This window comes from Pristiophorus japonicus, chromosome 4, assembly GCF_044704955.1.
Source record: "Pristiophorus japonicus isolate sPriJap1 chromosome 4, sPriJap1.hap1, whole genome shotgun sequence".
NCBI lineage: Eukaryota > Metazoa > Chordata > Chondrichthyes > Pristiophoridae > Pristiophorus > Pristiophorus japonicus.
The window spans coordinates 237,451,892-237,479,836 of record NC_091980.1 but is presented as its reverse complement, the minus strand read 5'-3'; the positions used below and the strand labels follow the sequence as shown (position 1 = coordinate 237,479,836).

Genomic DNA, 27,945 nt, shown 5'->3' with positions numbered 1-27,945 from the left:
TGTGTTTATATTTTTTTACGTTGGCAAATGTTATTTTTACATATAATTACACATGTATGTATCATTTGTACATAAACTTAATCCAGCCTGACACCAGCTCAAGCAATTTGGCTTTCAACACCTGCACTGCTGTATAGGATCATGGGTCCGCATCCCGGAAACGCCGAATAAACCAATCACCACCGTAAAATGTAGAAAAATTAACCAATCGGAACGAGCGCGTTACAGAGTTGCAAAATCTACTTGGCAACCAATGGGAAACCGCGCTGTCAGTCTCCGCCCAGCCAAGTGCAGAATTAACCAATCAGAGCTGGCATTAAAGTACCGCCTCCAGCGAGGTGATTGGCTGACACGCGAAAATAGATTTTTTTTAAAATCGAAAACAAACGTATTTGTGAGCGGGGCAAGTGAGAGTATAGGAGGAGGACATAGATAAACAGGAGTTAGAGATAGAGAGGGCACAGCAGGAGAGCAGACAGGTGTCAGAGATAGAGAGGGCACAGCAGGAGAGCAGACAGGTGTCAGAGATAGAGAGGACACAGCAGGAGAGGTGACAGGAGTCAGAGATAGAGAGGACACAGCAGGAGAGGTGACAGGTGTCAGAGATAGAGAGGGCACAGCAGGAGAGGACACAGGAGAGCAGAGAGGACACAGCAGGAGAGCAGACAGGAGTCAGAATAGAGAGGGCACAACAGGAGAGTAGAGAGGTGACAGGAGTCAGAGAGGACACAACAGGAGAGTCGAGAGGTGACAGGAGTCAGAGATAGAGAGGGCAGAACAGGAGAGGTGACAGGAGGCAGAGATAGAGAGGGCACAGTAGGAGAGGTGACAGGAGTCAGAGATAAAGAGGGCACAGTACAATAACAGGAGATATATAGAAGGGGCACAGCAGGAAAGACTGAGATAGAGCACGGGACGATAAGAGGAGAGGTACACAGCAGGAAAGAAGAGAACAGGCAGACAGCAGGAGAGATAAGAGAGTCGGGAGATAATAGGAGTGTGTCGGGAGACAGCACGAGAGTGGCACCAAGAGGTAGAGATAACAGGATGAGGGAGACAGTAGGATAGTGAGAGATAACAAAAGTGAGAAAGGAGGAGCAGAGAGAAAGATTAATCAAAAACAGTGAGTGAAATATTAGACAGAAAGAAGGGGATAGAGCAGGAGTGGGGAGAGAGAAGCAGGCACACACAGTACGTGTCTCCACGCCTGGGGTGTGTTTCAGAGTAGAACGACAAACAGTGGAACGCGCCAGGAGCTGCTGTGGCATGGTGAACCTGGTGAGTGTGGCAAATGCCCTGGCTCATGTTATATGTGGTTGGAGATTTCAATTACTGACTTTTACATTTTGGTGAGAAGGGTTAGGCAGTTTTCAAGTGGTGGAGAAATAATAGCAACCAGGAAGGAAAGCAGTGTTTTTGCTTTGCATTCATTCCTTCAATGAAATTCTGCTGTTACTGCATTCTAATGTCATACAACAGTACCATCTGTTCTACTAATCTCCATGTCAACTTCTCTTTTAGACCTAGTGGGTTGTCCTGTTAAGCTATTTTTCTTAAAGTATTTTTTCATGCATCATTCCTTCCAAGGACTTGGGTTTACATTTTTAATTTATAGATTGGCTAATGTCCTGTGATATTGCTCAAATCTAATCTGGGGTCTGGAACAGGATTGTAATATTTAGCTGTTAACTTAGTCTGACCCTTTAAGGCCCGTTCAGCTAACCCCTGCAGGAAAGTAGGCTCAACTAGTCCCATGGTCAATAAAGATAATCGTTGTTGGAAGTTTCTCTAGATTGGCGGTTGTGGGGCTCTTCTCACTGCTTTCTCAACAAATGCTGCAGGTTATCTCAAGGTCTGAAATAATAGGGTTCCTATCTCTTTTTTTGTAACTTAACCAGACACAATCATTCCAGAGAGGCAGGGTGAAACCTATAGCTTCCATGATGCGCTCCTCTCATACACAGAATTTGCCAATAGGACCTGGAATTCTTCAGCACCCAAGCCCCAGGTGAAATTTCCTGAGATTGTAACAGAAGTCAAACCCCAGAGAAAGCGGTAGGGGTGTGTGTGCGTGACTCAAACATTTCTATTGGATACGTTTGGGAATTTATTTTCAGAATTCTTGTGTTGTGTTATATTAACTCTGTATACATTACAACAGTGACTACTCCAAAAATACTTCATTGGCTGTAAAGTGCTTTGAAATTTGATTGTATTTAAAAAGAAATGAGTGAATGACCACTTGTATAGTGTCTTTCACATCCTCAGGACATCCCAAAGTACCATATAACCAATGGTTACTTTTGAAGTGTCGCCGTTGTTGTTATGACAGCCAATTTGCGCACACAAAGTCCCAAAAGCAGGAAATTAGATTCATGACCAGCTAATCTGTTTGGTGGTGGTGGTGCTAGTTGAGAAATAAACATTGGCCAGGACAGCAAGAGAAATCCCCTGTCGTCACTGAATAATGCTACGAGATATTTTATATTCACCTGTACAAGTAGACAGGGCCTCTGTTTGACACCTCGTCTGAAGATGGCACCTGCAACAATGGAGTACTGCACTAAAATGTCAGACTAGATCATGTGCTTAATTCCATACATGGAGCTTGAACAAACTATCTTCTGCCTCTGAGATGAAAATGCTACCAACCGATCTGTTAAGTATATATATTTCTTCAGGATTATCTGAAGTCAAATATTTACTCTGCTGCCAACTTAACAATTGTCCATTAGAAAAATGGTTATGGTACTGGTCTAGCAACCCAGAGTTCAAAATCCATGGCAAGTTATGAAATTAAATTCAGTAAATCTTGTCATTCATGGGCTAATGCCAGAAAAACTATGAAGGCTTCCAGATTGTCATTAAAAACCCAACATTTATGTCCTCCAGAGTAAGATTTACCATCCTTCCCAGATCTGGCCTACAGATGGCTTTAGTCGACGCTATGTGGATGACACTGAATGTCCTTGGGGCAACTAGGGATGGCCAATAAATACCACCTTGCCACTGTTAACCACATCCCAAGAATAAATTTTAAAAACTTATATGGTGCTTTACCAGAAATAGCTATCGATGCTGAGTCAATGGAAATTAAAAACACATAAGAAGAAAACAGGCTAGCAGATCATGTCTAGTAATGGGTTTTCTAAGCATATCAAAAGTAAAATAATATTCAAAGAGAAAGTATGACCACTCAGGAATGAACGAAAGTCTAATTGTTAAGGATGATGGTATGGCAGAAATATTAAATAAATATTTTGCACTTGTTTTTACAAATGATGCTAGAATTTGAACTTCTGGGTCTTTGTTCATCCACAAACCATTAGCATCTTTTAGTGTATACCTCAATTGTTGTTTTCTTCCCACAATGTGTCACCTCACGCTTATCCACATTAAATTATACATGCCGCCTGAGGCTGGAATGGAGAACATGGGTGCATAAGAGGAAATTAAACAATTGTCAGAGAACCCTTTAGACAATAAATTGATTGTAAAACACCTATCAGAACTCAAGATGGATAAACCGCTGGGCCCTGACTGTGTGTTGACTGTGTGTATCAGTGGCTGTTAAAAGAAGTCAGAGAGAGGAGATGGTAGCGGCTCTGGCTATAATTTTTGAAGCCGCCTTAAATATGCAAATTGTGTCTGGAGTGTAGAGTACCGAATAACCCTTTTGTTCAAGAATGTCGTTTCTGTGGATTTTCAGAAGGCATTCGATAGGGTGTCTCAACGCCGAGAGCATGCAGAAATCAAGCGCAGACAGCGGAAAGAGCGTGCGGCAAACCAGTCCCACCCACCCCTTCCCTCAACGACTAGCTGCCCCACCTGTGACAGAGTCTGTGGCTCTCGTATTGGATTGTTCAGCCACCAAAGAACTCACTTCAGGAGTCTAAGCAAGTCTTCCTCGATTCCAAGGGACTGCCTATGATGATCACAAGAGGCTTGTTAGAAATATTCAGTTGTATGATAGAATAGGAAATGTAGCAGCATGATAGAAAGTTGGTTGATGGAAAGGAAACAAAAAGAGTTTCTCTGTCTTTAGTTGCTTAAATTGGTGAAGGGTTGGAAATGGTATACCCCAAGGGTCAGCGCTGTTCTCGGCGGGTATATAGTTGATTTCGACTTGGTTATAGGGAACCCAATCTTGAAATTTACTGACAACTCCAAAAGAGGAGGTTTGGTAAACCTGAGGAGGACTGTAAAAGACCTCAGGAACAGAGACAGGATGGTTAAATGAGCAAACGGATGGCAGATACAATTTAATGTGCACCAGTGTGAAGTGACACATTTTGGGAGGAAAATCAGGGACTTGGAGTATGCACTCAATGGGAAGATGCTGACGGTTGTCGATGAACAGACACCCAGAAGTTTAAATACATAATACCTTGTAAGTACAAGTAGATAAAGCCTTAAAACAGGCCAGCGGCATTTTGGGTTTTATAAATGATGCATTTTGGTAGGAAGAAACAGGGGCCCACATACTGCTTGGATAATGGTCTAAATGGGGTAGAGGAGCAAAGGGATCTGAGGGTATAGATACACAAATCACAAAGTGGAGGAAGTGCATCCGGGAGGGCGCTGAGCACCTCGAGTCGCATCGTCAAGAGCATGCCGAAATCCAGCGCAGGCAGTGGAAAGAGCGAGCGGCAAACCAGTCCCACCCACCCTTTCCCTCAATGACTATCTGTCCCACCTGGGACAGAGATTGTGGCTCTCGTATTGGACTGTTCAGCCACCTAAGGACTCATTTTAAGAGTGGAAGCAAGTCTTCCTTGATTCCGAGGGACTGCCTATGATGATGATGACACAAATCACAAAGTAGCTATGCAGGTTAATAAGACCATTTTTAAAAAAAGCAAACCAAGTGCATTTCTAGAGGGATAGAATTGAAAAGCAAGGAAGTCATGTTAAGATTGTGTAGAACCTTGGTTAGACCACACTTGGGAGTACTGTGAATAGTTCTGGTCTCCATATAAAAAGGATATAGAGGCATTGGTGAAGGTGCAAAAAAATATTTGCAAGGATTATATTAGAATTGAGAGGTTATAACTATCAGGAAAGATTGAACAGACTGGAGCTTTTTTTCTTTAGAAAAGACTGAGAGGTGACCTGATCTCAATCTGATAAAGGGTTTTGATAGGGTAGACATAGTGAAGATGTTGCCACTTGGGGCCATAAATATAAGATAGTCACTAATAAATCCAATAGGAAATTTAAGAGAAATGTCTTTACCCAAAGTGTGGTAACAATGTGCAACGAGCTACCACAAGGAGTAGCTGAGGCAAATAAGGAGGCGGCTCATGTGGAACATAAATGCTAGCATAGACTAGTTGGGCCGAATGGCCTGTTTCTGCAGTAGACTCAATGTAAATAGGGCCACAGAGTATAAGAGTAAAGAGTACCAGACTGTTCACAATCTTGGTGTCATATTTGACCCTGAAATGAGCTTCTGACCACATCCACGCCATAATTAAGACTGCCTATTTCCAGCTCCGTAACATCGTCCGTCTCCGCCCCTGACTCAGCTCATCTGCTGCTGAAACAATCATCCATGCATTTGTTACTTCTAGACATGACTATGCCAACGGACTCCTGGCTGGCCTCCCATGTTCTACCCTATGAAAACTTGGTCATCCAAAACTCGGCTGCCCGTGTCCTAACTCGCACAAAGTCCCATTTATCCATCACCCCTGTACTCGCTGACCTACATCGGCTCCCAGTTAAGCAACACCTCAATTTCAATATTCTCATCCTTGTTTTCAATTACCCCCCATGGCCTCACCTCTTCCTATCTCTAATCTCCTCCAGTCCCACAACCCCTCGAGATATCTACTCAAATTCTGGCCTCTTGAGCATCCCGATTTTAATTGCTCCACCGTTGGTGGCCATGCCTTCAGCTGCTTAGGCCCTAAGCTCTGGAATTCCCTGTCTAAATCGCTCTGCAAATCTTTCCTCCTGAAGACACTCCTTAAAATATACCTCTTTGATCAAGCTTTTGGTCATCTCACCTAATTTCTCCTTGTGTGGTTCGCTGTCAGGTTTTGTTTTCTAACGCTGCTGTGAAGTACCTTGGGATGTTTTGCTATGTTAAAGGCGTTATATAAATACAAGTTGTTGTTGTTGTTGTAGTAAAGAAGCAAGAGTAAAAAAACATTAGGCCACAGTTAGAGTATTATGTGCACTTTTGGATGCTTCATTATAGAAACTTGAGACACTGGAACTATTTCCACCACAGCAGAGAAGGTTCAGAGAACATTTAATAAGTTTTTAATTATGAAGGGTTTTTAAAAAATGCATATTTTCTCTGGTTTGGGGTTGATGAGCCATTAATGTAAAGTTATCATGGAGTGTTTAGGAGAAATTTTCATACACGGTGGATTATTGGAACATGGAATAATTTACCACAGGGAGTGATTGAGGCAGAAACCATTGCATCTTTCAAGGGAAATCTGGATAAATTGCCAGGACAAGAGAATTTTAGCTATGAGGAAAGATTGAATAAGCTGTGGCTGTTTTCTCTGGAACATAGGAGGCTTAGGGGAAATTTAATTGAGGTGTATAAAATTATGAGGGACCTAGATAGAGTGGATAGGAAGGACATATTTCCCTTAGCAGAGAGGTCAATAACCAGGGGGCATAAATTTAAAATAATTGGTAGAAGAATTAGAGAGGGGATTTGAGGAGAACTTTTTTCACCTAGAGGGTGGTGGGGGTCTGTAACTCGCTGCCTGACAGGGTGGTAGAGGCAGAAACCCTCACCACATTTTAAAAAGTACTTGGATCTGCGCCCGAAGTGCCGTAAACTTCAAGGCTACGGACCAAGAGCTGGAAAGTGGGATTAGGCTGGATAGCTCTTCATCCGGCACAGACACGTGGTCTCCTTCTGTGCTGTAAAATTCTATGATTCTATAAATATTTGAAGCAAAGAGAGAATGCAGTAGTGGGATTATTTTTGGACGGTACTAGCATAAAGCCGGCACAGGCACGGTGGTATGAATATCTGTCTTTTGTGCTGTAAATTTCTATGTTTAAAAAAAAAAATAGAAACTTGACTTCTAGACAATGACTCCTTACCCCTCAAACAAGCCACCCCCCCCCCCCCCCCCAAATCAAACTACATGTTTCACCAAGAAGCCTATCCAAACGGCAGTGGCAGTGGCAGTGGCAGCATGGCTTTCATCATCAAATCCCACCAGGATGGAACATGATAGATAGAAGCACATTTTTTCCAGTAGTTAAGAGGTCAAGAGAGAGGGGCACAGATATCGGATTAAATGCAAGAGATTTAGAAAAGAGGGCAGGAGATACTTCTTCCGAGTTCTGATGCTTTGGAATGTTGACATACATAATAAGATTGGAAGAAAAGAGTTTGAGGGATATGGGGACAGGGTGAGCAAATGTGATTAGAATGATTTGCTTTCGTAGAGAGTAAATGCTGACATGGACTGGTTGGGTCAAAGGCCTGTTTCCGTGTGGTGACTTCTAATGTTTATGCATTTCTCCTGCAAAGGCTTTGTGCCTGCACTTTTTCTTCTTTTTCCAAGCATCTTGCTCAATTTTCAGCAACAGCCTCCTTATCAAAACACTTAACTTTTATTGATACCGTGTTCTGTATTGGAAAATAAATGAATGTAGGGAAACAAATGGTTTTGTTACAATATTCAGCATTTAAAACAATCCTGATTATACTGTTCTGCTTGAGACATGTGGTAGTGTTGGTGTGTGTGAAGTAGAAATATTTTCATATCATTGACAATTATTTTTCTCTCAAGATAATCCCTCCTTAAATTACACTGAAGTTGACTTCCAGAATATGATATTTTTATGTTTGTTTTAGTCTGGCACAATGAGAACAAGTGAATTTGACTCTTCAGATGAGGAATCTGAAGAAGAACACCAATTGCCATTACAGGTATCTTGGTAAGTATCTGCTGTAGATTCATTGCTCCTATTTTGCCGATATAGTCACTTTCTATACAGACAAATTAATGTTGACACCACTTGCCTCAGTCAGCTGGATTATTATTAACATTTGCAAAAATTGCAATAGAATTCTGTTTTCGTGGGAAGGCGTAACTGTTCTACTATCATAGCCCTCGTAATCTCATGTGTTGCATGAGTTTTTAAGATAACAAATGCACACGCTAAAAATCAGTAAGTTTCTTTCAAATAGAATTTTTAACAAATGTACCTTTTAATAATTTCATTGACTTGCTTAACTCTTACCACTATTATCTTCACTATAAGCAGAAGGGGCGGAGCTTGGAACATAGAAACAAACTTTCTTCATTGTGCTGCAGACCCAATAACTTTAGTGGACGTTGAAGACTCACTGATGATAGGTGATTCCAGCATTGATAACTTGGCCTGTGCCAATGTTGGCTCTTCAGCTGGAGTTTCAAATCCCATTTGAGTGCCACTTTCCAATATCCTTTTTATATTCCTTTTACAAATGATGTTATAGTGTTATAGTCTCTACCTCAATGGCCACTTATCACGGAGCATACCATGTTCTAATAATCCCGTGTAAAAAGCATTTCTTCAACTTTCCGCCTTCATTTTTCTAAAGATAATCCTCATTCTGTGCCCTCATTATTGATTTGCCAAGCTGTGGCAGTAATCTTTCACTATCAATAATTTTCATAATTTGAAAACCTCTTGGATCTCCTTGAACCATCTTTTTTGAAGTGGAAAAAGTCCCATTTTGAGCCTTTCTTCATAACTATAACTTATCATTCTAATTAATCTTCGCTGTACCTTTTCCATGGCTCTAAAATCCTTCCTATAATGGGATGCAAAGACTGAATGCAAAATGTCAACTTTGGTCTAAACAAAATCTTGTACATAATCAACATGATTTCTTTCCTTTTCTATCCTATATAAAATCCAGAATTCATTTATCTTTTTAATTACTCTTTCTATTTGCCCCCTCACCTTTAAAGATCTATTTTTCTGCACCCTCTGCTATCTCTGTTCCTCCATTCTTTTACTATTTTTCTTTTTTACTATACTTCCCTTCATTTTCCAAAAATGTACTGCATCTTCCATCTCTCTGCCTATGGTGTTAATCTGTCCACATCTTTCTGCAATCTTCTGCATTCTTCTTCACAATTTTGTATCATCAAAGGAAATATCATCCCTCTTGTGCCTATATCAAAATCATTTATGTAAATGGAAAATAAAGGGAGGTTAAAGCACAGTTCTGTGGGTAACACTACTACCCACATCCCACCAATCTGAAAAACAACCATTTATCCCTACCTTTTACTTTCTGTCTGTTAGTCATCCCTCTAGCTAAGTGGCCACATTCCCTTTAATACCACACACCATAATAGGTCTCTTTACACCTTATTTGACACCTTCTGATCTGAAATCCATGCATTTCCTTTATCTTGCTGTAATTGTTCTCATAATTCAATTAACATTTTCAAACATGACCTGCTCTCCCAAGAAATAATCTCAAAATAAGCTTGGTTTCATACTCGCAGCTACGTGCTGTGCAGGATATGTAACCTACCTTTACTTCCATGGAGCCTGCCTGCACCATTTTCAGTGTGGTTTCCTTCCGCTGAGATATCTACAGATGCCCATTGGGGATGAGGATTCAAGGAAACTGTTACCAATTTGGCATCCTTCCCTGGTCATTGCATGACCAATTTAGCACCTGGATCAAGGTGGACAACGATTTAGAAATTGTGCCTAATTAAGCCCCCACTGACTGACTCCTAATTGAGATCTTAATTTTGTTCTTGTCAAATTAACTTACTTGCTGTTTGCTCATCAAAGGTTTCTTGCATGGCTGGAGAAAGTGGTAGAGGTAGGGAGAAGCAAGGTTGTGTGATTTGAAGACAAGAATTTTAAATTGAATGCAATCGGGGACAAGGAGTAAGGATTGATGAGTGAGCAGGACAATGTGGACAGGATGCAGACAGCTACATTTGGACAAGTTGGAATCTGTGGAGGATGGGCAATGGAAGGCCAGCAAGAGAGCACTGGAGTTATCAAGTCTTAAGCTGAATAAGAGTTTAGAATGTTATAAAAATGATGCAGCCACCATGCGTTTTTTAAAATCTGTCACCCTTTTCTATCTTCCTTTGTACATTTTCAAGAAAAGTATAAGGAAACGGAGGAACTCTCCAGAAACACAATCCTTAATTACCTCTATATGAACTTGCCTAGTCTCTTAATTGACTTCTGCATTACGCACTATTAACTTAAAGCCTTTGTTCGCTGACGTCATCCAGCTCCACCCCTCCATCACCTCTCTCAGCCCCTCTTTACTGTTAGATTTTTATTGTGTGTTTTCAACCATTTTCCATAAAAAGGATTTAGATATTTATATTGGATAGTTGCTTTTGTTAAAGTGAACTCACAAAGACTTGAAATCCAGCTTATAAATACAAACTGGGACAAAGAGGGGATTGTTATGTTAATGAACTCACCCGAGATGCATCGAACACCCATTGATAATATTAACCATAACAACCTGGGTCCGTAGGGGATTCATTATCTCATTTCAGATGCTTCCCAGTAGGTGTTCACATGAGGTTGGAAAGAACTGAAGTTATTCTTGTACAGCATGAGGTGGTCTGGCCAGGCCTCCGCACCTGCAGGGTGGTAGCCAGTTTAATTGGCAGCTCTGCTGACCAGTTCCTGGACAAGGGAGGGGCCGGAGGATGAGTCACACACTGACTTCCTGAGGGAACAAAAGAAGAGTAAAACACAGATCATGTCTTTTATTCTTCATGTGATATGGGTGTTGTTGTCAAAGCCAGCATTTATTGCCCATCCCTAATTGCCCTTAACTGAGTGACTTGCTAGGCCATTTCAGAGGGCTGTTAAGAGTTAGCTACATTGCTGTGGGTCTGGAGTCACATATAGGCCAGAACAGGTAAGGACAGCGGATTTCCTTCTGTAAGGGACATTAATGAACCAGGTGGGTTTTTATGACAATCCGGTAGTTGTATGGTCACCATTACTGATATTAGCTTTTTATTCCAGATTTATTAATTAACTGAATTTAATTTGCCCAGCTGCCGTGGTGGGAGAGGAACTGGCGTCCCCGAATTATTAGTCCAAGCCTCTGGATTACTAGTCCAGTAATATAATCACTATGCTACAATAACCATTTTCATAAAAGTGAGGCACAGAGGAAGCAAGTCTCCTTTAACAGCAAAGCCTTCTATAGAAGCTATATTTAAATAGCTTTTTTTTTAAACTGTCCAAGAAAAGTGAATATTTTTTAGTCCACTAAAAGAATCAATGTGGCATATTTTTTATTATTTAAGAACATGACATACGAAATAGGAGCAGGAGTAGGCCATTTGACCACTCAAGCCTGCCATTTAATAAGATTATGGCTGATCTGATCATGGACTCAGCTCCACTTCCCTGCCCGTTCCCCATAACCATTTATTCCCTTATCGCTCAAAAATCAGTCTATCTCCGCCTTTAATATATTCAATGACCCAGCCTCCATAGCTCTCTGGGATAGAGAATTCCACAGATTTACAACCCACTAATTACTGTTTGCCAACCGGAAAGTGATCCGTTTATGAGGGACTGAAGTTATGTTGTATTTACTGCAACTATTATTCTGTTCATTTACAGATTGTAAAATAAATGATTCATATCTGGCTTCATTGCACTAAAGTGTTAATCAGTTGGCCTGTCAGAAAACTGGAGAAGTACGTGTAGGGGCACCTGTGAGGATGACAATGTCCAGTTTGTAGAACAAGGAAGTCTAATTATTACTATCCTGAGAGCCCCAGGTTATGCTATTGTACGTCTATATATTGGGTAACGCAAGTAATTTCTGACAATGAGGGCCACTTATGGGAGAGACTGGCGACAATAATCCAAGGTTAAGAATATCGAAGGCCGATCCAAAATTCATAACACTGGATGAAGGCATTCATAGTGGCTGTTTCCTTTTGTGACAATGATCCATTGTCTTATTCTGAATGTTAAATTTTGGAAGTGCCAGTTTTGTTTGGGCACAGTTAATTTTCTAAAATATAGATATCAATATTTTGCTTTATATTTAATAGGTTGGCTTTATCTGTGGTGAACTACAACCAGTTCCTTGGAATCTGTGCATTGCCAGGTAAGCCAATTTTGTTTTTCCCATTAAATTATGGAAATTTAACTTCCAAGTTTTAATGAATTTGCAGTAATGTTTCTGTATTTCAGCTTGTGATGGAACATCCATAATCTCCCAGAATTCCTCTTCTAAGATAAAAGTTCTTAAGAGTAAGAGCAGCTCCTTTGCTACCATGTTGATTGAACAAATTGGTCAACAACCCTTTTAACCAGGTTTCATTGTCAGTGGCTGTAAGCAGCTCTGGGTATTTAGATGGTTTAGCAAGCACTTCCATGTCGGGCTGTGTGGAGAGTTGGATAAGAGTCTATTTATGGCTTTCTTTTTCTGGTGGGTTGGGGAAGGGAAGAAAGTGAGAAATGTTGTGGCAGGAATAGAGGGCCTGTAGTGATTCAGAAGGCGAGGCTACATCAGTCTGTGAAACAGGCATATTTTAAATAAAGCTGTTCAGCAAGCTAGTCTGGCTTTTTTAAATTGAATTTTGAGATATTGGCCCAGATTTTCCTGCAATGGTGAGATCAGTGACATACACTGTAAATCTCACCGTCCAGCATGCCAATCTCACCATTGTTAACTTTCTCCAAATTTTGCTGTTTTCTAATTAGAATATGCCGCAATGAGCATAGCAGCAGATCAGGCATTCCGCATCATTCTAAGAGCTGAAATGACCACCCGGAGCAGGAGGTTTTAAGTGAATGGAAGTGTCAGCCTTTGCTCAGTGGTAGCACCTTCTTCTGAGTCAGAAGGTTGTGGGTTCAAATACCACTCCAGAGACTTGAGCACATCATCTAGGCTGACATTCCAGGGCGTAATCCACTGTCCGAGGTGCTGTCTTTCAATTGAGACATTAAACCGAGGCCCCAGCTGCCCTCTCAGGTGGACATAAAAGATCCCATGGCAATATTTGAAGAAGTTCTCCCCAGTGCCCTAGCCAATATTTGCCCTAGGCTCTGGAATTCCCTCCCTAAACCTCTCCAGCTCTTTTTCCACCTTTTAAGATGCTCCTTAAAACTTCTTCATCATAGACAGTCCCTCGAAATCGAGGAAGACTTGCTTCCACTCAAAGTGAGTTTCTAGGTGACTGAACAGTCCAATACGGGAATTACAGTCTCTGTCTGTCCCACTTGTGACAGTCGTTAAAGGAAAGGGTGAGTGGGGAGTCTGGTTTGCCACACGCTCCTTCCACTGTCTGCGCTTGTTTTCTGCATTCTCTCTGTGATGAGACTTGAGGTACTCAGCGCCCTCCCGGATGCTCTTCCTCCACTTAGGGCGGTCTTTGGCCAGGGACTCCCAGGTGTCGGTGGGGATGTTGCATTTCATCAAGGAGGCTTTGAGGGTGTCCTTGAAATGTTTACTCTGCCCACCTGGGGCTTGTTTGCCATGTAGGAGTTCCGAGTAGAGCGCTTGCTTTGGGAGTCTATTTGCATGCCTGACACAAATGTGGCCCGCCCAAAGGAGCTGGTCGAATGTGGTCAGTGCTTCGATGCTGAGGATGTTGGCCTGATCGAGGATACTAAAACTTACCTCTTTGACCAAGTTTGTCCTAATATCTTCTTATGTGGCTTGGTGTCAAATTTTGTTTTATAACATTCCTGTGTTAAAGGCAACGTTACAAATACAAGTTGTTGTCATTTTCTCATTGCTGTTTGTTGGACCTTGGTGTACGTAAATTAGCTGCCATATTTCCCTACATTTCTATAGTTATTACACTTTACTAGTACTTCATTGACTGTAAAGCATTTTGGGACTTCCAAGGTCATGAAAGGTGCTATATAAATATAAGTTCTTTCTTTCTGTCAAGTTTATTTGGAAGTTACACTTAATCTACAATCATGCTTTGTTTTAAACACTCGAGGTCCTGCTAAAATAATCATATGCATATGACAACAAGATTAAGAACAATGATTCCACTTAATAAACAGCTAAATAATCAAATGAGTACTAACTGCTTTGCTTTCTTTGTGATTTGAAGCAGGTGAAATGTTCCCAGGATAGTCACAATTGCAAAATTAGAGCATCACACCTCTGATTAAAGGATAAATAACAATATGGAATATAAATTGATTTTGGCTGTCCATTTTCCATACCAATCTTGGAGCAATAAATCAGGCCACTGCCAGTCCACATAGACTTAAAAATAATGATGCAAGTGGAAGTGGTGTGAAAACTGGCCTAAATGCAGGAAAATAATGATCGCCATTGATTTTAATGAGTGTGCTGTTATAATTACTTTCTAAATGGCACGGATAAGTTCCAAGAAAATATGGAGCTAATTTAATGGTGTAAGTCCCCTGGAAAATCTGGGACATTGAGGTGGAGTATGACTGGGAAGAAGCAGAGGGATAGGCTAGATGTGCTACTCTGATCCAATGATGTACAATACATCCAAACACCTTCACTTTACTTGTGTGCATTTTCCAATTTTACACACAAGTTACCTTTTGGAGTATTTGAGTGAGCTTGCAAGATTGTGGGACGTTTTACACTGTGGACTTGCACCATGCAGATTGCCCATATGGCCTTTACAACTGATGGAGAAAGCTGACTTTCATCCCATCACTTTTGGCTCAATTCAAACATGGGTGTTAATCCATGGACAACCCTTGACTAAATCCTATTTTTCATCACTAACGCATACCATGAATGTGATGTGAAAGGAACCTGCGAATGCTGGCATTCAAGGACAGTTAGTGCACACAAAGGGTGTGTGGCTATTAAAACTTGGAAGTGGGTAGATTTTAATCCCCCTGCCTGGAAATGGTGTGGACGGACGGAGGGTGGGGGGAAGGGGTTGCACCAGGTTCCTGCCCGCCGCCATCTTTACTTGCCCTAATTCAGGCATAGGAGGGCTGCCCACTCCCGGCAGGTGGGAGTTAGTTTACACCTAACACCTGATTCGGGAGGCCTGCACGGGGCCACCCCGGTAGCGAAACCAAGGCAGGAGTCGCGGAGTGGCAAAAAGAGGCCAAAGTAGGTTATATATTTTTTAAACTCCCTATTCTTCAGCCTCCCCAGCCCCAGCCTTGCTTCTCCCTCCCAGTGTTGGCCTCAGCTTCCAAAGCCTCTGCCCAGCTACACAATACAAGAATTGAACAGGAAGCTCACTGTTTTTACAGTGGTCAAGAAACATTTGGAACCCCATAGTTACAGCAGTGCGGCATGCAACAGAAAGGGCAAGAAGCTAGATACTTCGGCTGTTCAGAAAAACAGCCTAACAAGGTTTTAATGGAAAAATATAATGCTATATTTTAGTAGATGGGATTACTGGTAATAAAGTAAGACTGTTGCAACAATTACATTGTAGTTATTATTTTCTTTTCTTTGGGACAGGCTTTAACTAATCATGGCCTTTTTGGGGGTCTGACTCTCCTGAAAGAAAATAATGATGTACAGCCATTGGAATGTTCTACATTATAATATTGCTTCCATTTTAATAGCCCTAGATTCACTCAAATTATTAAATACTACTTTATTTAAACAGGTTGTAAATTTAAAGATGTAAGAAGAAACCTTCAGAAGGATTTAGGTAATGCATATTTATATATACATATGGCGTGTGCCTGTTTTGGGGTTTAAGGATAATAACACTACAGTGCTAAATTTTGGGGGTTTGGAGATGACCAAAAATTAAAAGTTTTCCTGTACTTCTTTATCATTTCCTTTACATTTATTTGTGAACCTTTTTTACTGTCCTGGTTCAGGTGATTTGCTCATCGACTGCTACTAATTCTGCTTGCGACACTGTGATGGAGATCAGCTCATACTTGACTTGGTTTCTTTCAGCCAACAATGGGAGCTGAAATATGTAACTTGCCTTTGTGGGGAATAGCAGATACAAGTGTGTGACTGTTGTGTGCATTAGCACACTAGAGCTCCACCAGACTGTCGCGTTCTTTTACTTTTTTATAAATTACTATTTCAGATAAGGTAATGGCTCCTGCAATCTGCACTGTCTATTCCATTGTTGGATTACAGTGGCTGTAACATTTATAACATGTAGAGTTAGTAGAGCATATCATTCATAGTATCCATCTTCTTCAACTATTGACAGAGGAGCTCAAGAGCCACAACATACAAGATGTATTTGTGTTCTGTACCAAAGGAGAGATGGTGAAATACAGGGTTCCAGACTTGCTGGAATCGTACCAGCAACAGGGATTCGCGGTGTATCATTATCCTTTCCCTGATGGAAGTGTTCCAGATATTGCTAGCTGTTGGAAAATTCTGGAAGAGTTGAGAATGTGCTTGGAAAATGACAAAAGGACCCTTATCCAGTAGGTAGCATTTCAGCTGCTCTTTGTGAACTTGTATGAAATGTAGTCTTTTATGGCAAATCAATTGCAAATGCAAGTTGCTCTGTGTCTCAGTAAGGAGTAAGTACAGTGATCGCCTAAGCCAAATTTTCCTCTTGGACATCAGAATTGTAGCGAGGCAGGATTTTCACCCACAACTGCACAATCACTAACCCCACCAAAGTTTCCAGCGTCAGCCTAATTTGAATATTCTAGGGGAGCTCCTGTGTTGCTCGTGCCTCTGAGTGGGAGCTTGACTGTTTGTGGGTGGGAAATGGCATGCTGCTGTAGGATTCGAATGACCATGCCAGTTTCATCAAACAATGCTTTGGAAGGAGGAATTAAAATTGTTGCAGTGTCAGGTCCGCTGCAGGGCACTGAGCCGCCACATTTTCAGAGGCAGCACTGGAAGTGATACAGGTCAAAGAAGGCAGAAGAGGACGGTCCTATCGGTCCAAGCAGAGAAGGCCCTCAAAACCTACGTTTCTTCCAGCCTCGAAGTGATTTGGGGCTGAAGTGCAAACAAGTCTCTCTTAGATATGTTAGTCACTGCAAACTTCATTACCCCACGAGCTGTGTCACAATGCAGCAACAGGTTCAATAATCTCAAGTTGTACAAGGTAAGTCAAGGCTGTGTTGCCAGTCCGCATCCTTTACCATTGATGGGTAAGGAGATGCGTGAAGGCACAATCATACTCTCAGCATCTGAGTGTCACTTATACAAAGGAAAAGGTATGCAAACAGTCACGTAACATCTTTACTCAAAACCACTGTCAACTCACATTTCCTGCCACAAGGTCGAATGCTAGTCTTCAAGGACACCACATTGAAAAGAACAATGTACCTTGACCACGCATCATTGGATGCACGCGCTCATTTGAGGGAAGTGTCCATGCCACTCACTGGTCTTCAGTATTGGGGAGGAGTACCTTTTGTAGAAATAGTAGATTATGAGCAAGCAAGTTAGCTGGTGCAAATGGAGATTTGGTAAAAAATAGTTACAGTGAACATATTTGCCACCTTTTGATATTTCTATGCAATATACTACTTCTGGGTCAGCTGGAAGTAGAGGCACTCTGGTCTATATAGTTTGGGATGGGAGTGTCAGTGAGGTGCTTCTTGACCAGTCTGTCCTCATTTTGTTGCTCCTCTTCATCATCTTCTAAAAAGCAAGGATATTCCCAATGGAAAACCCATTACATAGGATATTCAGCACAGAAACAGGCCATTCGGCCCAACCAGTCCATGCCAGCGTTTATGCACCTCTCAAGCCTCCTCCTGTCTTTCCTCATCTAAATCTATCTCCCTCTATTCACTTCTCCCTCGTGCATATCTAATCATCCCTTAAATGCATCTAAACTATTCACCTCAACCGCTATCTGTGGTAGCGAGTTCCACATTCTCACCACTCTCTGGGTAAAAACGTTTCTTCTCAATTCCCTATTTGGTTTCTTGGCAACTATCTTATATTGATGGCCTCTATTTATGCTCTTCCCCACAAGTGGAAACACACTTTCTCTATCTACTCTTATCAAAACCTTTCATATTTTAAAGACCTCTATTAGGTCACGCCTCCACCTTCTCTTTTCAAGAGAAAAGAGACCCAGCCTGTCCATCCTTTCCTGATATGTATACCCTCATATTTCTGATATCATCCTTGTAAATTTTCTCTGCACCCTCTCCGGTGCCTTTATGGGCCCAAGTTTCGAGCCACGCCTCGAACGGCGCAGTCCCGACTTGGACGCCCGTTTTTCGCGCCACAAAGTGTACCTAAAAAAAACCTCCAGATGCTCCACCTCCCTGCAGGTCTTCTGGCCCTCGGCGCAGCGCAGCAGGAGCTGTAGGGGGCGGAGCAGGTCCCTGCGCTAAAAACAGTGCCGGGACCTCTGCACTTACACGCTACAGTGGGCACGCAAGTGCAGTAGCTCCAGGCGCCCGAAACTGTGTAGGAGGGGCCCGAAGCACGCAGCTCCTAGCCCTGGCCGAATGGCCTCACTGGGGCTGTGTGGATAAGGCTCCTCCCACGGCCAGCTCCTGCTTCCTCCTGACCCGACTCGACTCCCGCTTCCTGCCCCCCCCCCCGCCTCCAGACCGACCCGACTCCCACCCGCCCCCGACCCGACCTGACTCCCGCTCTCTTTTCCCCCCCCCCCCCCCCGGACCGGATCCGACCCGACCTCCCTCCCCCCGACCTGACCTCCCTCCCCCCGACCTGACCTCCCTCTACCTCCCTCCCCCCGACCCGAACCGATCCTCCCTCCCTCTCACCACCCCCCCCCCGACCCGACCTAACGCCACCTACCTGTAAATCTGGTGCCCGAAGTCTCGGGCCCGGCCCGTTCAGCCTCCCTCCCCCATCTCCTTCCTCTCCCCCCCCCCCCCCAATCTCCTTCCCCTTTCCCCCCCCATCTCCTTCCCCTTCCCCCCCACCCCATCTCCTTCCCCTTCCCCCCCCCACCATCTCCTTCCCCTTGCCCCCCACCCCACCATCTCCTTCCCCTTCCCCCCCACCATCTCCTTCCCCTTCCCCCCCCCATCTCCTTCCCCTTCCCCCCCATCTCCTTCCCCTTCCCCCCCCATCTCCTTCCCCTTCCCCCCCCATCTCCTTCCCCTTCCCCCCCCCCATCTCCTTCCCCTTCCCCCCCCATCTCCTTCCCCTTCCCCCCCCATCTCCTTCCCCTTCCCCCCCCATCTCCTTCCCCTTCCCCCCCCATCTCCTTCCCCTTCCCCCCCCATCTCCTTCCCCTTCCCCCCCCCATCTCCTTCCCCTTCCCCCCCCATCTCCTTCCCCTTCCCCCCCCATCTCCTTCCCCTTCCCCCCCCATCTCCTTCCCCTTCCCCCCCATCTCCTTCCCCTTCCCCCCCATCTCCTTCCCCTTCCCCCCCATCTCCTTCCCCTTCCCCCCCATCTCCTTCCCCTTCCCCCCCCATCTCCTTCCCCTTCCCCCCCCATCTCCTTCCCCTTCCCCCCCCCATCTCCTTCCCCTTCCCCCCCCCATCTCCTTCCCCTTCCCCCCCCCCATCTCCTTCCCCTTCCCCCCCATCTCCTTCCCCTTCCCCCCCATCTCCTTCCCCTTCCCCCCCATCTCCTTCCCCTTCCCCCCCCATCTCCTTCCCCTTCCCCCCCCATCTCCTTCCCCTTCCCCCCCCATCTCCTTCCCCTTCCCCCCCCATCTCCTTCCCCTTCCCCCCCCATCTCCTTCCCCTTCCCCCCCCATCTCCTTCCCCTTCCCCCCCCATCTCCTTCCCCTTCCCCCCCCATCTCCTTCCCCTTCCCCCCCCATCTCCTCCTTCCCCTTCCCCCCCCATCTCCTTCCCCTTCCCCCCCCATCTCCTTCCCCTTCCCCCCCCATCTCCTTCCCCTTCCCCCCCATCTCCTTCCCCTTCCCCCCCCATCTCCTTCCCCTTCCCCCCCCATCTCCTTCCCCTTCCCCCCCCATCTCCTTCCCCTTCCCCCCCCATCTCCTTCCCCTTCCCCCCCCATCTCCTTCCCCTTCCCCCCCCATCTCCTTCCCCTTCCCCCCCATCTCCTTCCCCTTCCCCCCCCATCTCCTTCCCCTTCCCCCCCCATCTCCTTCCCCTTCCCCCCCCATCTCCTTCCCCTTCCCCCCCCCCATCTCCTTCCCCTTCCCCCCCCCATCTCCTTCCCCTTCCCCCCCCCATCTCCTTCCCCTTCCCCCCCCATCTCCTTCCCCTTCCCCCCCCCATCTCCTTCCCCTTCCCCCCCCCATCTCCTTCCCCTTCCCCCCCCCATCTCCTTCCCCTTCCCCCCCCCCATCCCCCATCTCCCTTCTCCTCTTTATCTCCCTCCATCCCCCATCTCCCTTCTCCCTTCTCCCCTCCTCTCTCCCTCTACCCCCCCTCCCCTCGCTGTCAGAAACACAGACACTGACAGACAGAGAATGAGAGACACACACACAGACAGAGAGATAGAGACACACTGGGAGGGGGGGGATATCCCAGCACGCTGTTGGAGGGCTCCTGGTGCTGCAGTCGGTAAGTAGAAAATGTTTTATTTATTGATTTAAAAAAATAATAATTTCTTATTAATTTTTTTTGATTGATTTATTGGTTGATTTATTGATGTATTTATCATTTATTATTGATGATGGCTCTTTATTTGTAAAACTGAAGTGTTTAATGTTTGTAAACTTCCCTTTAAACCCCCCCCCCCACCCCCCAACCATTCCCTACGCCTGATTTGTAACCTACACCTGATTTTCTAAAGTGTAGACAAGGTTTTTTCAAGCGTACAAAAATCTTCACTTACTCCAAACTAACTTAGAATGGTGTAAGTTTTCACTGCCGAAACTTTGAAAACAGGCGTAAGTGGCCGGACACGCCCCCTTTTGAAAAAAAAATTCTGTTCAAAAGTGAAACTGTTCTAACTGACTAGAACTGGAGCAAACTAAATGACGAGAATTCCGATTTCTAAGATACTCCGTTCTACACCAGTTGCTCCTAAAAATCAGGAGCAAATCATGTGGAAATTTGGGGCCTATATCCTTTTTATAAGGTAAACAGAATTGTACGCAGTACTCCAAGTGTGGTCTAACCAAGGTTCAATACAAGTTTAGCATAACTTCACTACTTTTCCATTCTATCCCTCTAGAAATAAACCCTAGTGCGTGGTTTGCTTTTTGATAACCTGTGTTGCGACTGCAAAAGTCTATTTTTTAGTTCCAACAGACCCAGATGGAGCTACATGCACCATTTCACCTGCCCTCACGTGAAGTTCTTTGTTTCCAGCCTGCAAAATTCCTTTGAAACATAACTTTCCAGACACGCTCCACCATCGTTCACCTGTTCGAAATCTCAACGCACATAACAAATACATACGGCCACCTCATGTAAAAGGCCCCCGACAACAAAATAAGCTGTTTCTTTCACAGTAAAGAAAATCGCTGCTCAACAAAGCAAAGAAAATTACCCCTTTTGATCAAAATACACAGTCTGATCCTAAACTGAAACCAGTAATTTCATAGAATCATAAAATGATTACAGCATAGAAGGAGGCCCTTTGGCCCATCGAGCCCAAGCTGGCTGAGGTCTCTTGAGAAGGATGTGGGTCAAGGTATTGGAGTCCTACAGATGAAGGCACAAGAAAGATGGTGAAGCAGTTGTTTAGTTGCAAGAAACTACAAATCATCTGCAAAATAAGCTTTTATGAATGAATTCATCCATATGGAGTAGATTGGGCCTATACGCTCTGGATTTAGAAGGAGAGATGATCTCATTGAGACATACAAGATTCTGAGGGGGATTGACAGGGTAGATGCTGAGAGGTTGTTTCCTCTGGCTGGAGAGTCTAGGTCTAGGGGGCATAGTCTCAGGATAAAGGGTCGGCCATTCAAGACTGAGATGAGGAGGAATTTCTTCACTCCAGAGGATTGTGAATCTTTGGAATTTTCTACCCAAAAGATTTGTGGATGATGAGTTGTTGAGTATATTCAAGGCTGAGATAGATAGATTTTTAGACACAAGGGATATCAAGGAATATGAAGATAGGGTGGGAAACTGGAGTTGAAATTGAAGGTTAGCCATGATCTTATTGAAAATGGCGGAGCAGGCTCAAAGGGCCATATGGCCTACTCCTGCTGCTTATTCTTGTGTTATAGCACCAGCTGGGTCGATTGAATCTATTTCCACCTTTATCTTGCTGCCCAGCAAAACTGGATGCATGTTTTATATGGGCATGATGTAAACTCAGTAGTAATTATGTAAAATGTGACACATGAATCAACATCTCATTTAAATATGCCATTTTAGGACAGGAACTTCCAACACCAGCCAGAATTTACTGCTGTATTTTCCAGCCGCTCTGGTCAGAATCCCACCCCAAAGTTGGGCAATATTAAGGGGAAACATTGGGCTTGAATCTTTAGTCTCGATAACAGAATTCACAATATTAGAGTTGGGATTATCCATGTTCTCTATGCACCAAATAATTGCAGTTGTAGATATGTTCTTGACAGTTGCTTAAAGCACCCCGACAATAAACTGATTAGCATGCTTTATGCCAAGAGTAATCTTTAAAAAGTTCTTCATTCACTGCATCAATATTATCAATTAGAATCTGAATCATTTTCTTGCAACAGTCTCTGTAATTATCTTTGCAGATGTTATGGAGGCCTTGGGTGCTCGTGTCTAAGTAAGTGCAGAAATTTGCTTCTCTCTTTTTCCATTTTTGTAAACTTTTCTTTTTCCCCAAAATAAGCAAAATTGAAAAGTGCGTGTTCAACTCTGGGGTATGTCATTTAATCAGAGTAGTAACACAATTTGAAAGTGCTTCCTTCCTAAATTGTGTCTCCTAGTTGCAGCATGTCTTCTACTTCAACTGTCTGATACCATGCTGGCAGAAGAAGCAATTGACCTTCTTCGTGAACTAAGAGGAGCTGGAGCGATACAAACAGTGAAGGTAAAGTTGAACTACGTATCAGAAACTGTTCATTTGTGCTTTATATTTTCTACCTTTTTAATCATTTTTCTCCCCTCCTTTCCTAAAGTCATGGGGGTAGAAATTGGTCTTCACGCTCATTTTCCAGGCAGAAAACCGAGCTAAAATGACCATGGGGCCAAAATTGGTGGGCTTACCGTCCACTGCCGCTGAGTTTCCTGGGCGGTCTCCTCACCGAGCGAGTTTGGTGGAGGCCTCTCGCCGGCGGGGAGAGAAGACCACTGGGTACTGTCCGCTGGTGTGTGTCGGTGTGCGCCGTCCAGAAGAGTCCTCCCTGGGCCCGACTCAGTCCTCGGCGGTACATTGCCGAGGATTGCATTTGCTGCCGAGAATGGGAGCTATCGCCCGCTGTCGCCCAAATTCATGGCGTAAGTACCATTTTTGCCGCCGGGCGGTCTTTCCAAGATTTTTCCATGAAACTTCTGCCCAAAGTGCCGTCATGATCTCAGCGATCCTTTGGGCAGTACTTGGCTTCTACCAATTTCAGGGCCCAAGAAGCCCTGCACTTCTAAGTCACCTGAAATTCGTTCAACACCAAATTAATCTTTGATGATTTTTGGGCATCCCGGGCAGTCGCCTTAAACAGGTATTAGGCCCCTTGCATATGCTCATGAGGGGCCTAAAGCCTCGCCGAGAAAATTTCCTACACCATTCCACTGAGGCAAAATGGCCAGAAACGGCAAGGAAATTCACTCCTGTTGGGAGATAGTTCCACTTGTGCAGGTTACCCTTCACTACCTTGGCAAAGTGACCATTCGTTGTGTTGGCTTAGTTAGTTAGTGTTTGTACACTCTTCATCTGTGCTGGCATCACAGCATAGCCTGATCCTGGTAAGAGCATATACGGACTTGCATCAGGGCTTGCTCGAGAGAGAGAGAGAGAGAGAGAGATAAGCACGAGGCGATCAAAGATTTCATGTACTCGGGTAATACTGTACTTTTACTAAGGAAATCTGGAAAATGAATGACAGTTTTTGTAATGATTTTGTTTGTTTGACAGCAATACAACTACTTACACGATTTTCGGGATAATGTGGCAACGTACCTGGCAACAAAAGAAGTCTTTGCCGCTCGATCAGTGTCTAGATAAAAAATATTGCAGAAATTTCAGGATGTAGATTGTAATCGTTTGTAAATTAATTGTGTATATATAAATATTACAATTGTCCAACCTCTGTTTAAAAAAAAATAACACACCGGCAATATGCAAATATATTGGTAAATTTTTTTTAAGAGATGTCATTGTCAACAAAAGATTATCTTAAAAGGATGTTGTGCACTGAAACTGAAGAATATCAAAATGTTTGTGTGCCCCTCCCCATTATTAAAATTGGTGTAGAGACTAATTGAAACAGTTGGTTAGCACACTCTGAGTAAGAATATAAGAAATAGGAACAGGAGTAGGCCATTTGGTCCCTTGAGCCTGCTTCGCCATTCAATAAGATCATGGCTGATCTGATCATGGACTCAGCTCCACTTCCCTGACCGCTCCCCATAACTCCTTATCCCCTTATCGCTCAAAAATCTGTCTATCTCCGCCTTAAATATATTCAATGACCCAGCCTCCACAGCTCTTTGAGGCAGATAATTCAATAGATTTTCAACCCTCTTGAGAGAAGAAATTTCTCCTCATCTCGGTTTTAAATGGGCGGCCCCTTATTCTAAGACTATGTCCCCTAGTTTTAGTTTCCCCTATGAGTAGAAATATCCTCTCTGCATCCACCTTGTCGAGCCCCCTCATTATCTTTATAAGTTTCAATAAGATCACCTCTCATTCTTCTGAACTCCAATGTGTATAGGCCCAACCTACTCAACCTATCTTCATAAGTCAAACCCCTCATCTCCAGAATCAACCTAGTGAACGTTCTCTGAACAGCCCCCAATGCAAGTATGCAGTACTCCAGATGTGGCCTCACCAATACCCTGTATAGTTGTAGCAGGACTTCTCTGCTTTTATCCTCTATCCCCCTTGCAATAAAGGCTAACATTCCATTTGCCTTCCTGATTACTTGCTGTACCTGCATACTAACATTTTGTGTTTCATGCACAAGGACCCCCAGGTCTCTCTGAACTGCATCACTTTGCAATTTTTCTCCATTTAAATTATAATTTCCTTTTTTCTATTTTTCTGCCAAAGTGGATAACCTCACATTTTCCCACATTATACTCCATCTGCCGAATGTTTGCTCACTCACTTTGCCTGTCTATATCCCTTTGCAGATTTTTTGTGTCCTCCTCACAATTTGCTTTCCCACCCATCTTTGTATCATCAGCAAACTTGGCAACATTACACTCAGTCCCTTCATCCAAATCATTAATATAGATTGTAAATAGTTGAGGACCCAGCATCGATCTCTGCGGCACCTGACTAGTCGCTGTTTGCCAACCGGAAAATGACCAATTTATCCCAACTCTCTGTTAGCATGGATAGAGGATTGGTTAACTAATATATTACCCCCAACCCCGTGAGTTTTCATCTTGTGCAGTAACCTCTTATGTGGTACCTTATCGAATGCCTTCTGGAAATCCAAATACACCACATCTACTGGTTCCCCCTTATCCACCTGCTCGTTACATCCTCAAAGAACTCCAGCAAATTTGTCAAATATGATTTCCCTTTCATAAAACCTTGCTGACTCTGCTTGATTGAATCATGCTTTTCCAAATGTCCTGCTACTGCTTCCTTAATAATGGACTCCAGCATTTTCCCAACGACAGATGTTAGGCTGACTGGTCTATGATTTCCTGCTTTTTGTCTGCCTCCTTTTTTAAACAGGGGTGTTACATTTGCAGTTTTTCAATCTGTTGGGACCACCCCAGAATCTAGGGAATTTTGGTAGATTACAACCAATATATCCACAATCTCTGCAGCCACGTCTCTTAAGATCCTAGGATGTAAGGTATCAGGTCCAAGGGACTTGTCCGCCTTTAGTGCCATTATTTTACCTAGTACTACTTCATTTGTGATAGTGATTGTATTAAGTTCCTCCCTCCCTATAACCCCTTGATTATCCACTATTGGGATGTTTTTAGTGTCTTCCACTGTGAAGACCAATACAAAATATTTCTTCAACGTCTCTGCCATTTCCCTGTTCCCCATTATCAATTCCCCAGTCTCATCCTCCAGGGGACCAACATTTACTTTAGTCACTCTTTTCCTTTTTATGTACCTGTAGAAACTCTTACTATCTGTTTTTATATTTCGTGCTAGTTTGCTTTCATAATCTATCTTCCCTCTCTTAATCATTTTTTTTAGTCGTTCTCTGCTGGCTTTTAAAAATTTCCCAATCCTCTGGCCTCCCACCAGTCTTGGCCACATTGTATGCCCTTGTTTTCAGTTTGATACCCTCTCTTATTTCCTTAGTTAGCCACAGATGGTTATCCCTTCTCTTACAGCCTTTCCTTCTCATTGGGATATATTTTTGTTACGAGTTATGAAATATCTTCTTAAATGTTTGCCACTGCTCATCAATCGTCCCATTCTTTAGTTTATTTTCCCAGTCCACTTTAGCCAACTCTGCCCTCATACCTTTGTAGTCGCCCCCTGATTTAAGCTTAGGACCCTGGTTTGAGAACCAGTTTTCTCACCCTCCAACTGAATTTGAAATTCAACCATATTATAGTCACTCATTCCTCGAGGATCTTTTACTACGAGATCATTTATTAATCCTGCCTCATTACACAGTACCAGATCTAAGATAGCCCGCTCCCTGGTTGGTTCCGCAATGTACTGTTCAAGGAAACTATCCCGGATACACTATGAACTACCCTGGTCAATTTGCTTTGTCCAATCACTATCAAGGTTAAAATCACCCATGATTATTGCCGTTCCTTTATTACAAGCCTCCATTATTTCTTGATTTATACTCCGTCCAACAGTGTAGCTACTGTTAGGGGGCCTATAGACTACGCCCACCAGTTACTTTTTCCCTTATTATTCCTTATCTCCACCCAAACTGATTCCACATCTTGATCTTCTCAGCCAATACCGTTTCTCACTAACTCACTGATCCCATCCTTTATTAACTGCCCTCTACCTCCTTTTCCTTTTTGTCTGTCCTTCCGAATTGTCAAATACTCCTGAATATTTCGTTCCCAGTCCTGGTCACCTTGCAACCACATCTTTGTAATGGCTATCAGATCATACCCGAATTCGGCCCATTTGGGTTTTAGTTGTCATTCTTTGCCAGTTTTGAGTGCTCCATGATGTGGACTTGGTCAATTCCGAATTGCTGTATACTCGCAACAAGAAGCTGCTTGTAATTACCAGTAAATTAGTCTACCTAGGTGATGATATTACTGATGGCTAATAAAGGGGCAGGGGGAATGCCTTGCTGGTACAGTAAAGTTCTTCGGAGGTTGAAATTCGCAAAGTACAGGAGTTTTACTCTACATCTGGCCTGGACTTATTTGCTGCTGAGAGCGAGATCGGAATTTCCCCGCGCCAGCAACAGGGCCTCCTCACATGCAGCAGGTAACTTCTCAGCATGCTGTCTGTGCTTTGCCTGGGACCTGCCATCCATTACATTAATGGGAGGAAAACTATGGGGCATTGAATATGACAATTTCTGAGACTCCACATGTGACACTTGAGTGCAGTGCTGAGGGAGTGGAGGTGCCATTTTTGGATTAATGTTAAACCAAAGCCCCATCTATCTTATACAATTCCATGGCAAGATTTGAAAATCAGCAAGGGAGTTCTGGTGTCCAAGCCAACATTTATCCCTCAGCTGATGTCACTAAGACAAATTATCTGGTTATTTATCTGATTGCTGTCTATAAATTGGTCTACGTTACAATAGTTGCTACACTTGAAAAGAAAATGTATTGCACTGGCTATAAATTTCTTGATGCATTCTGAGGAAGTGGAAGTTCTTTCTTTCATGAGGAGGGACGAGAGCAGGTAGGAGGCTGGGTATTCTCTGGAGAGTTGCTCACCAATCTGCCCAAAACACCTCTAACTACAAGGTGCAAGTCAGGAGTGTGATGGAATATTCTCCAACAATGCCGAGGCCAGTGCAGTTCACTTAATTGGCACCTGCTTAAGCATACACTCCCTCCACCATCAGCATACCATACCATAGCTGAAGTATG

At 43.6% G+C, this 27,945-nt stretch overlaps 1 protein-coding gene across 3 annotated transcripts; it reads left to right on the top strand.

The window, feature by feature from the left end:
- The first annotated feature begins 394 nt into the window (after positions 1-394).
- cdkn3 (cyclin dependent kinase inhibitor 3) lies at positions 395-27,706 on the top strand. 3 transcript variants are annotated; one of them, XM_070879194.1, is made up of 9 exons: positions 395-589; positions 641-1,278; positions 7,841-7,923; positions 12,054-12,109; positions 15,585-15,629; positions 16,155-16,377; positions 22,515-22,546; positions 22,710-22,813; positions 23,852-27,706. In XM_070879194.1, the coding sequence occupies exons 2-9, from the start codon at positions 1,267-1,269 to the stop codon at positions 23,939-23,941; spliced, it is 645 nt and encodes a 214-aa protein (XP_070735295.1). In that variant the 5' UTR covers positions 395-589; positions 641-1,266; the 3' UTR covers positions 23,942-27,706. The 3 variants fall into 3 exon arrangements, with proteins under 3 accessions (XP_070735295.1, XP_070735297.1, XP_070735296.1); XM_070879195.1 differs by having other exon boundaries at positions 428-479; positions 519-1,278; XM_070879196.1 differs by lacking the exon at positions 15,585-15,629 and having other exon boundaries at positions 395-1,278.
- Positions 27,707-27,945: the final 239 nt, after the last annotated feature.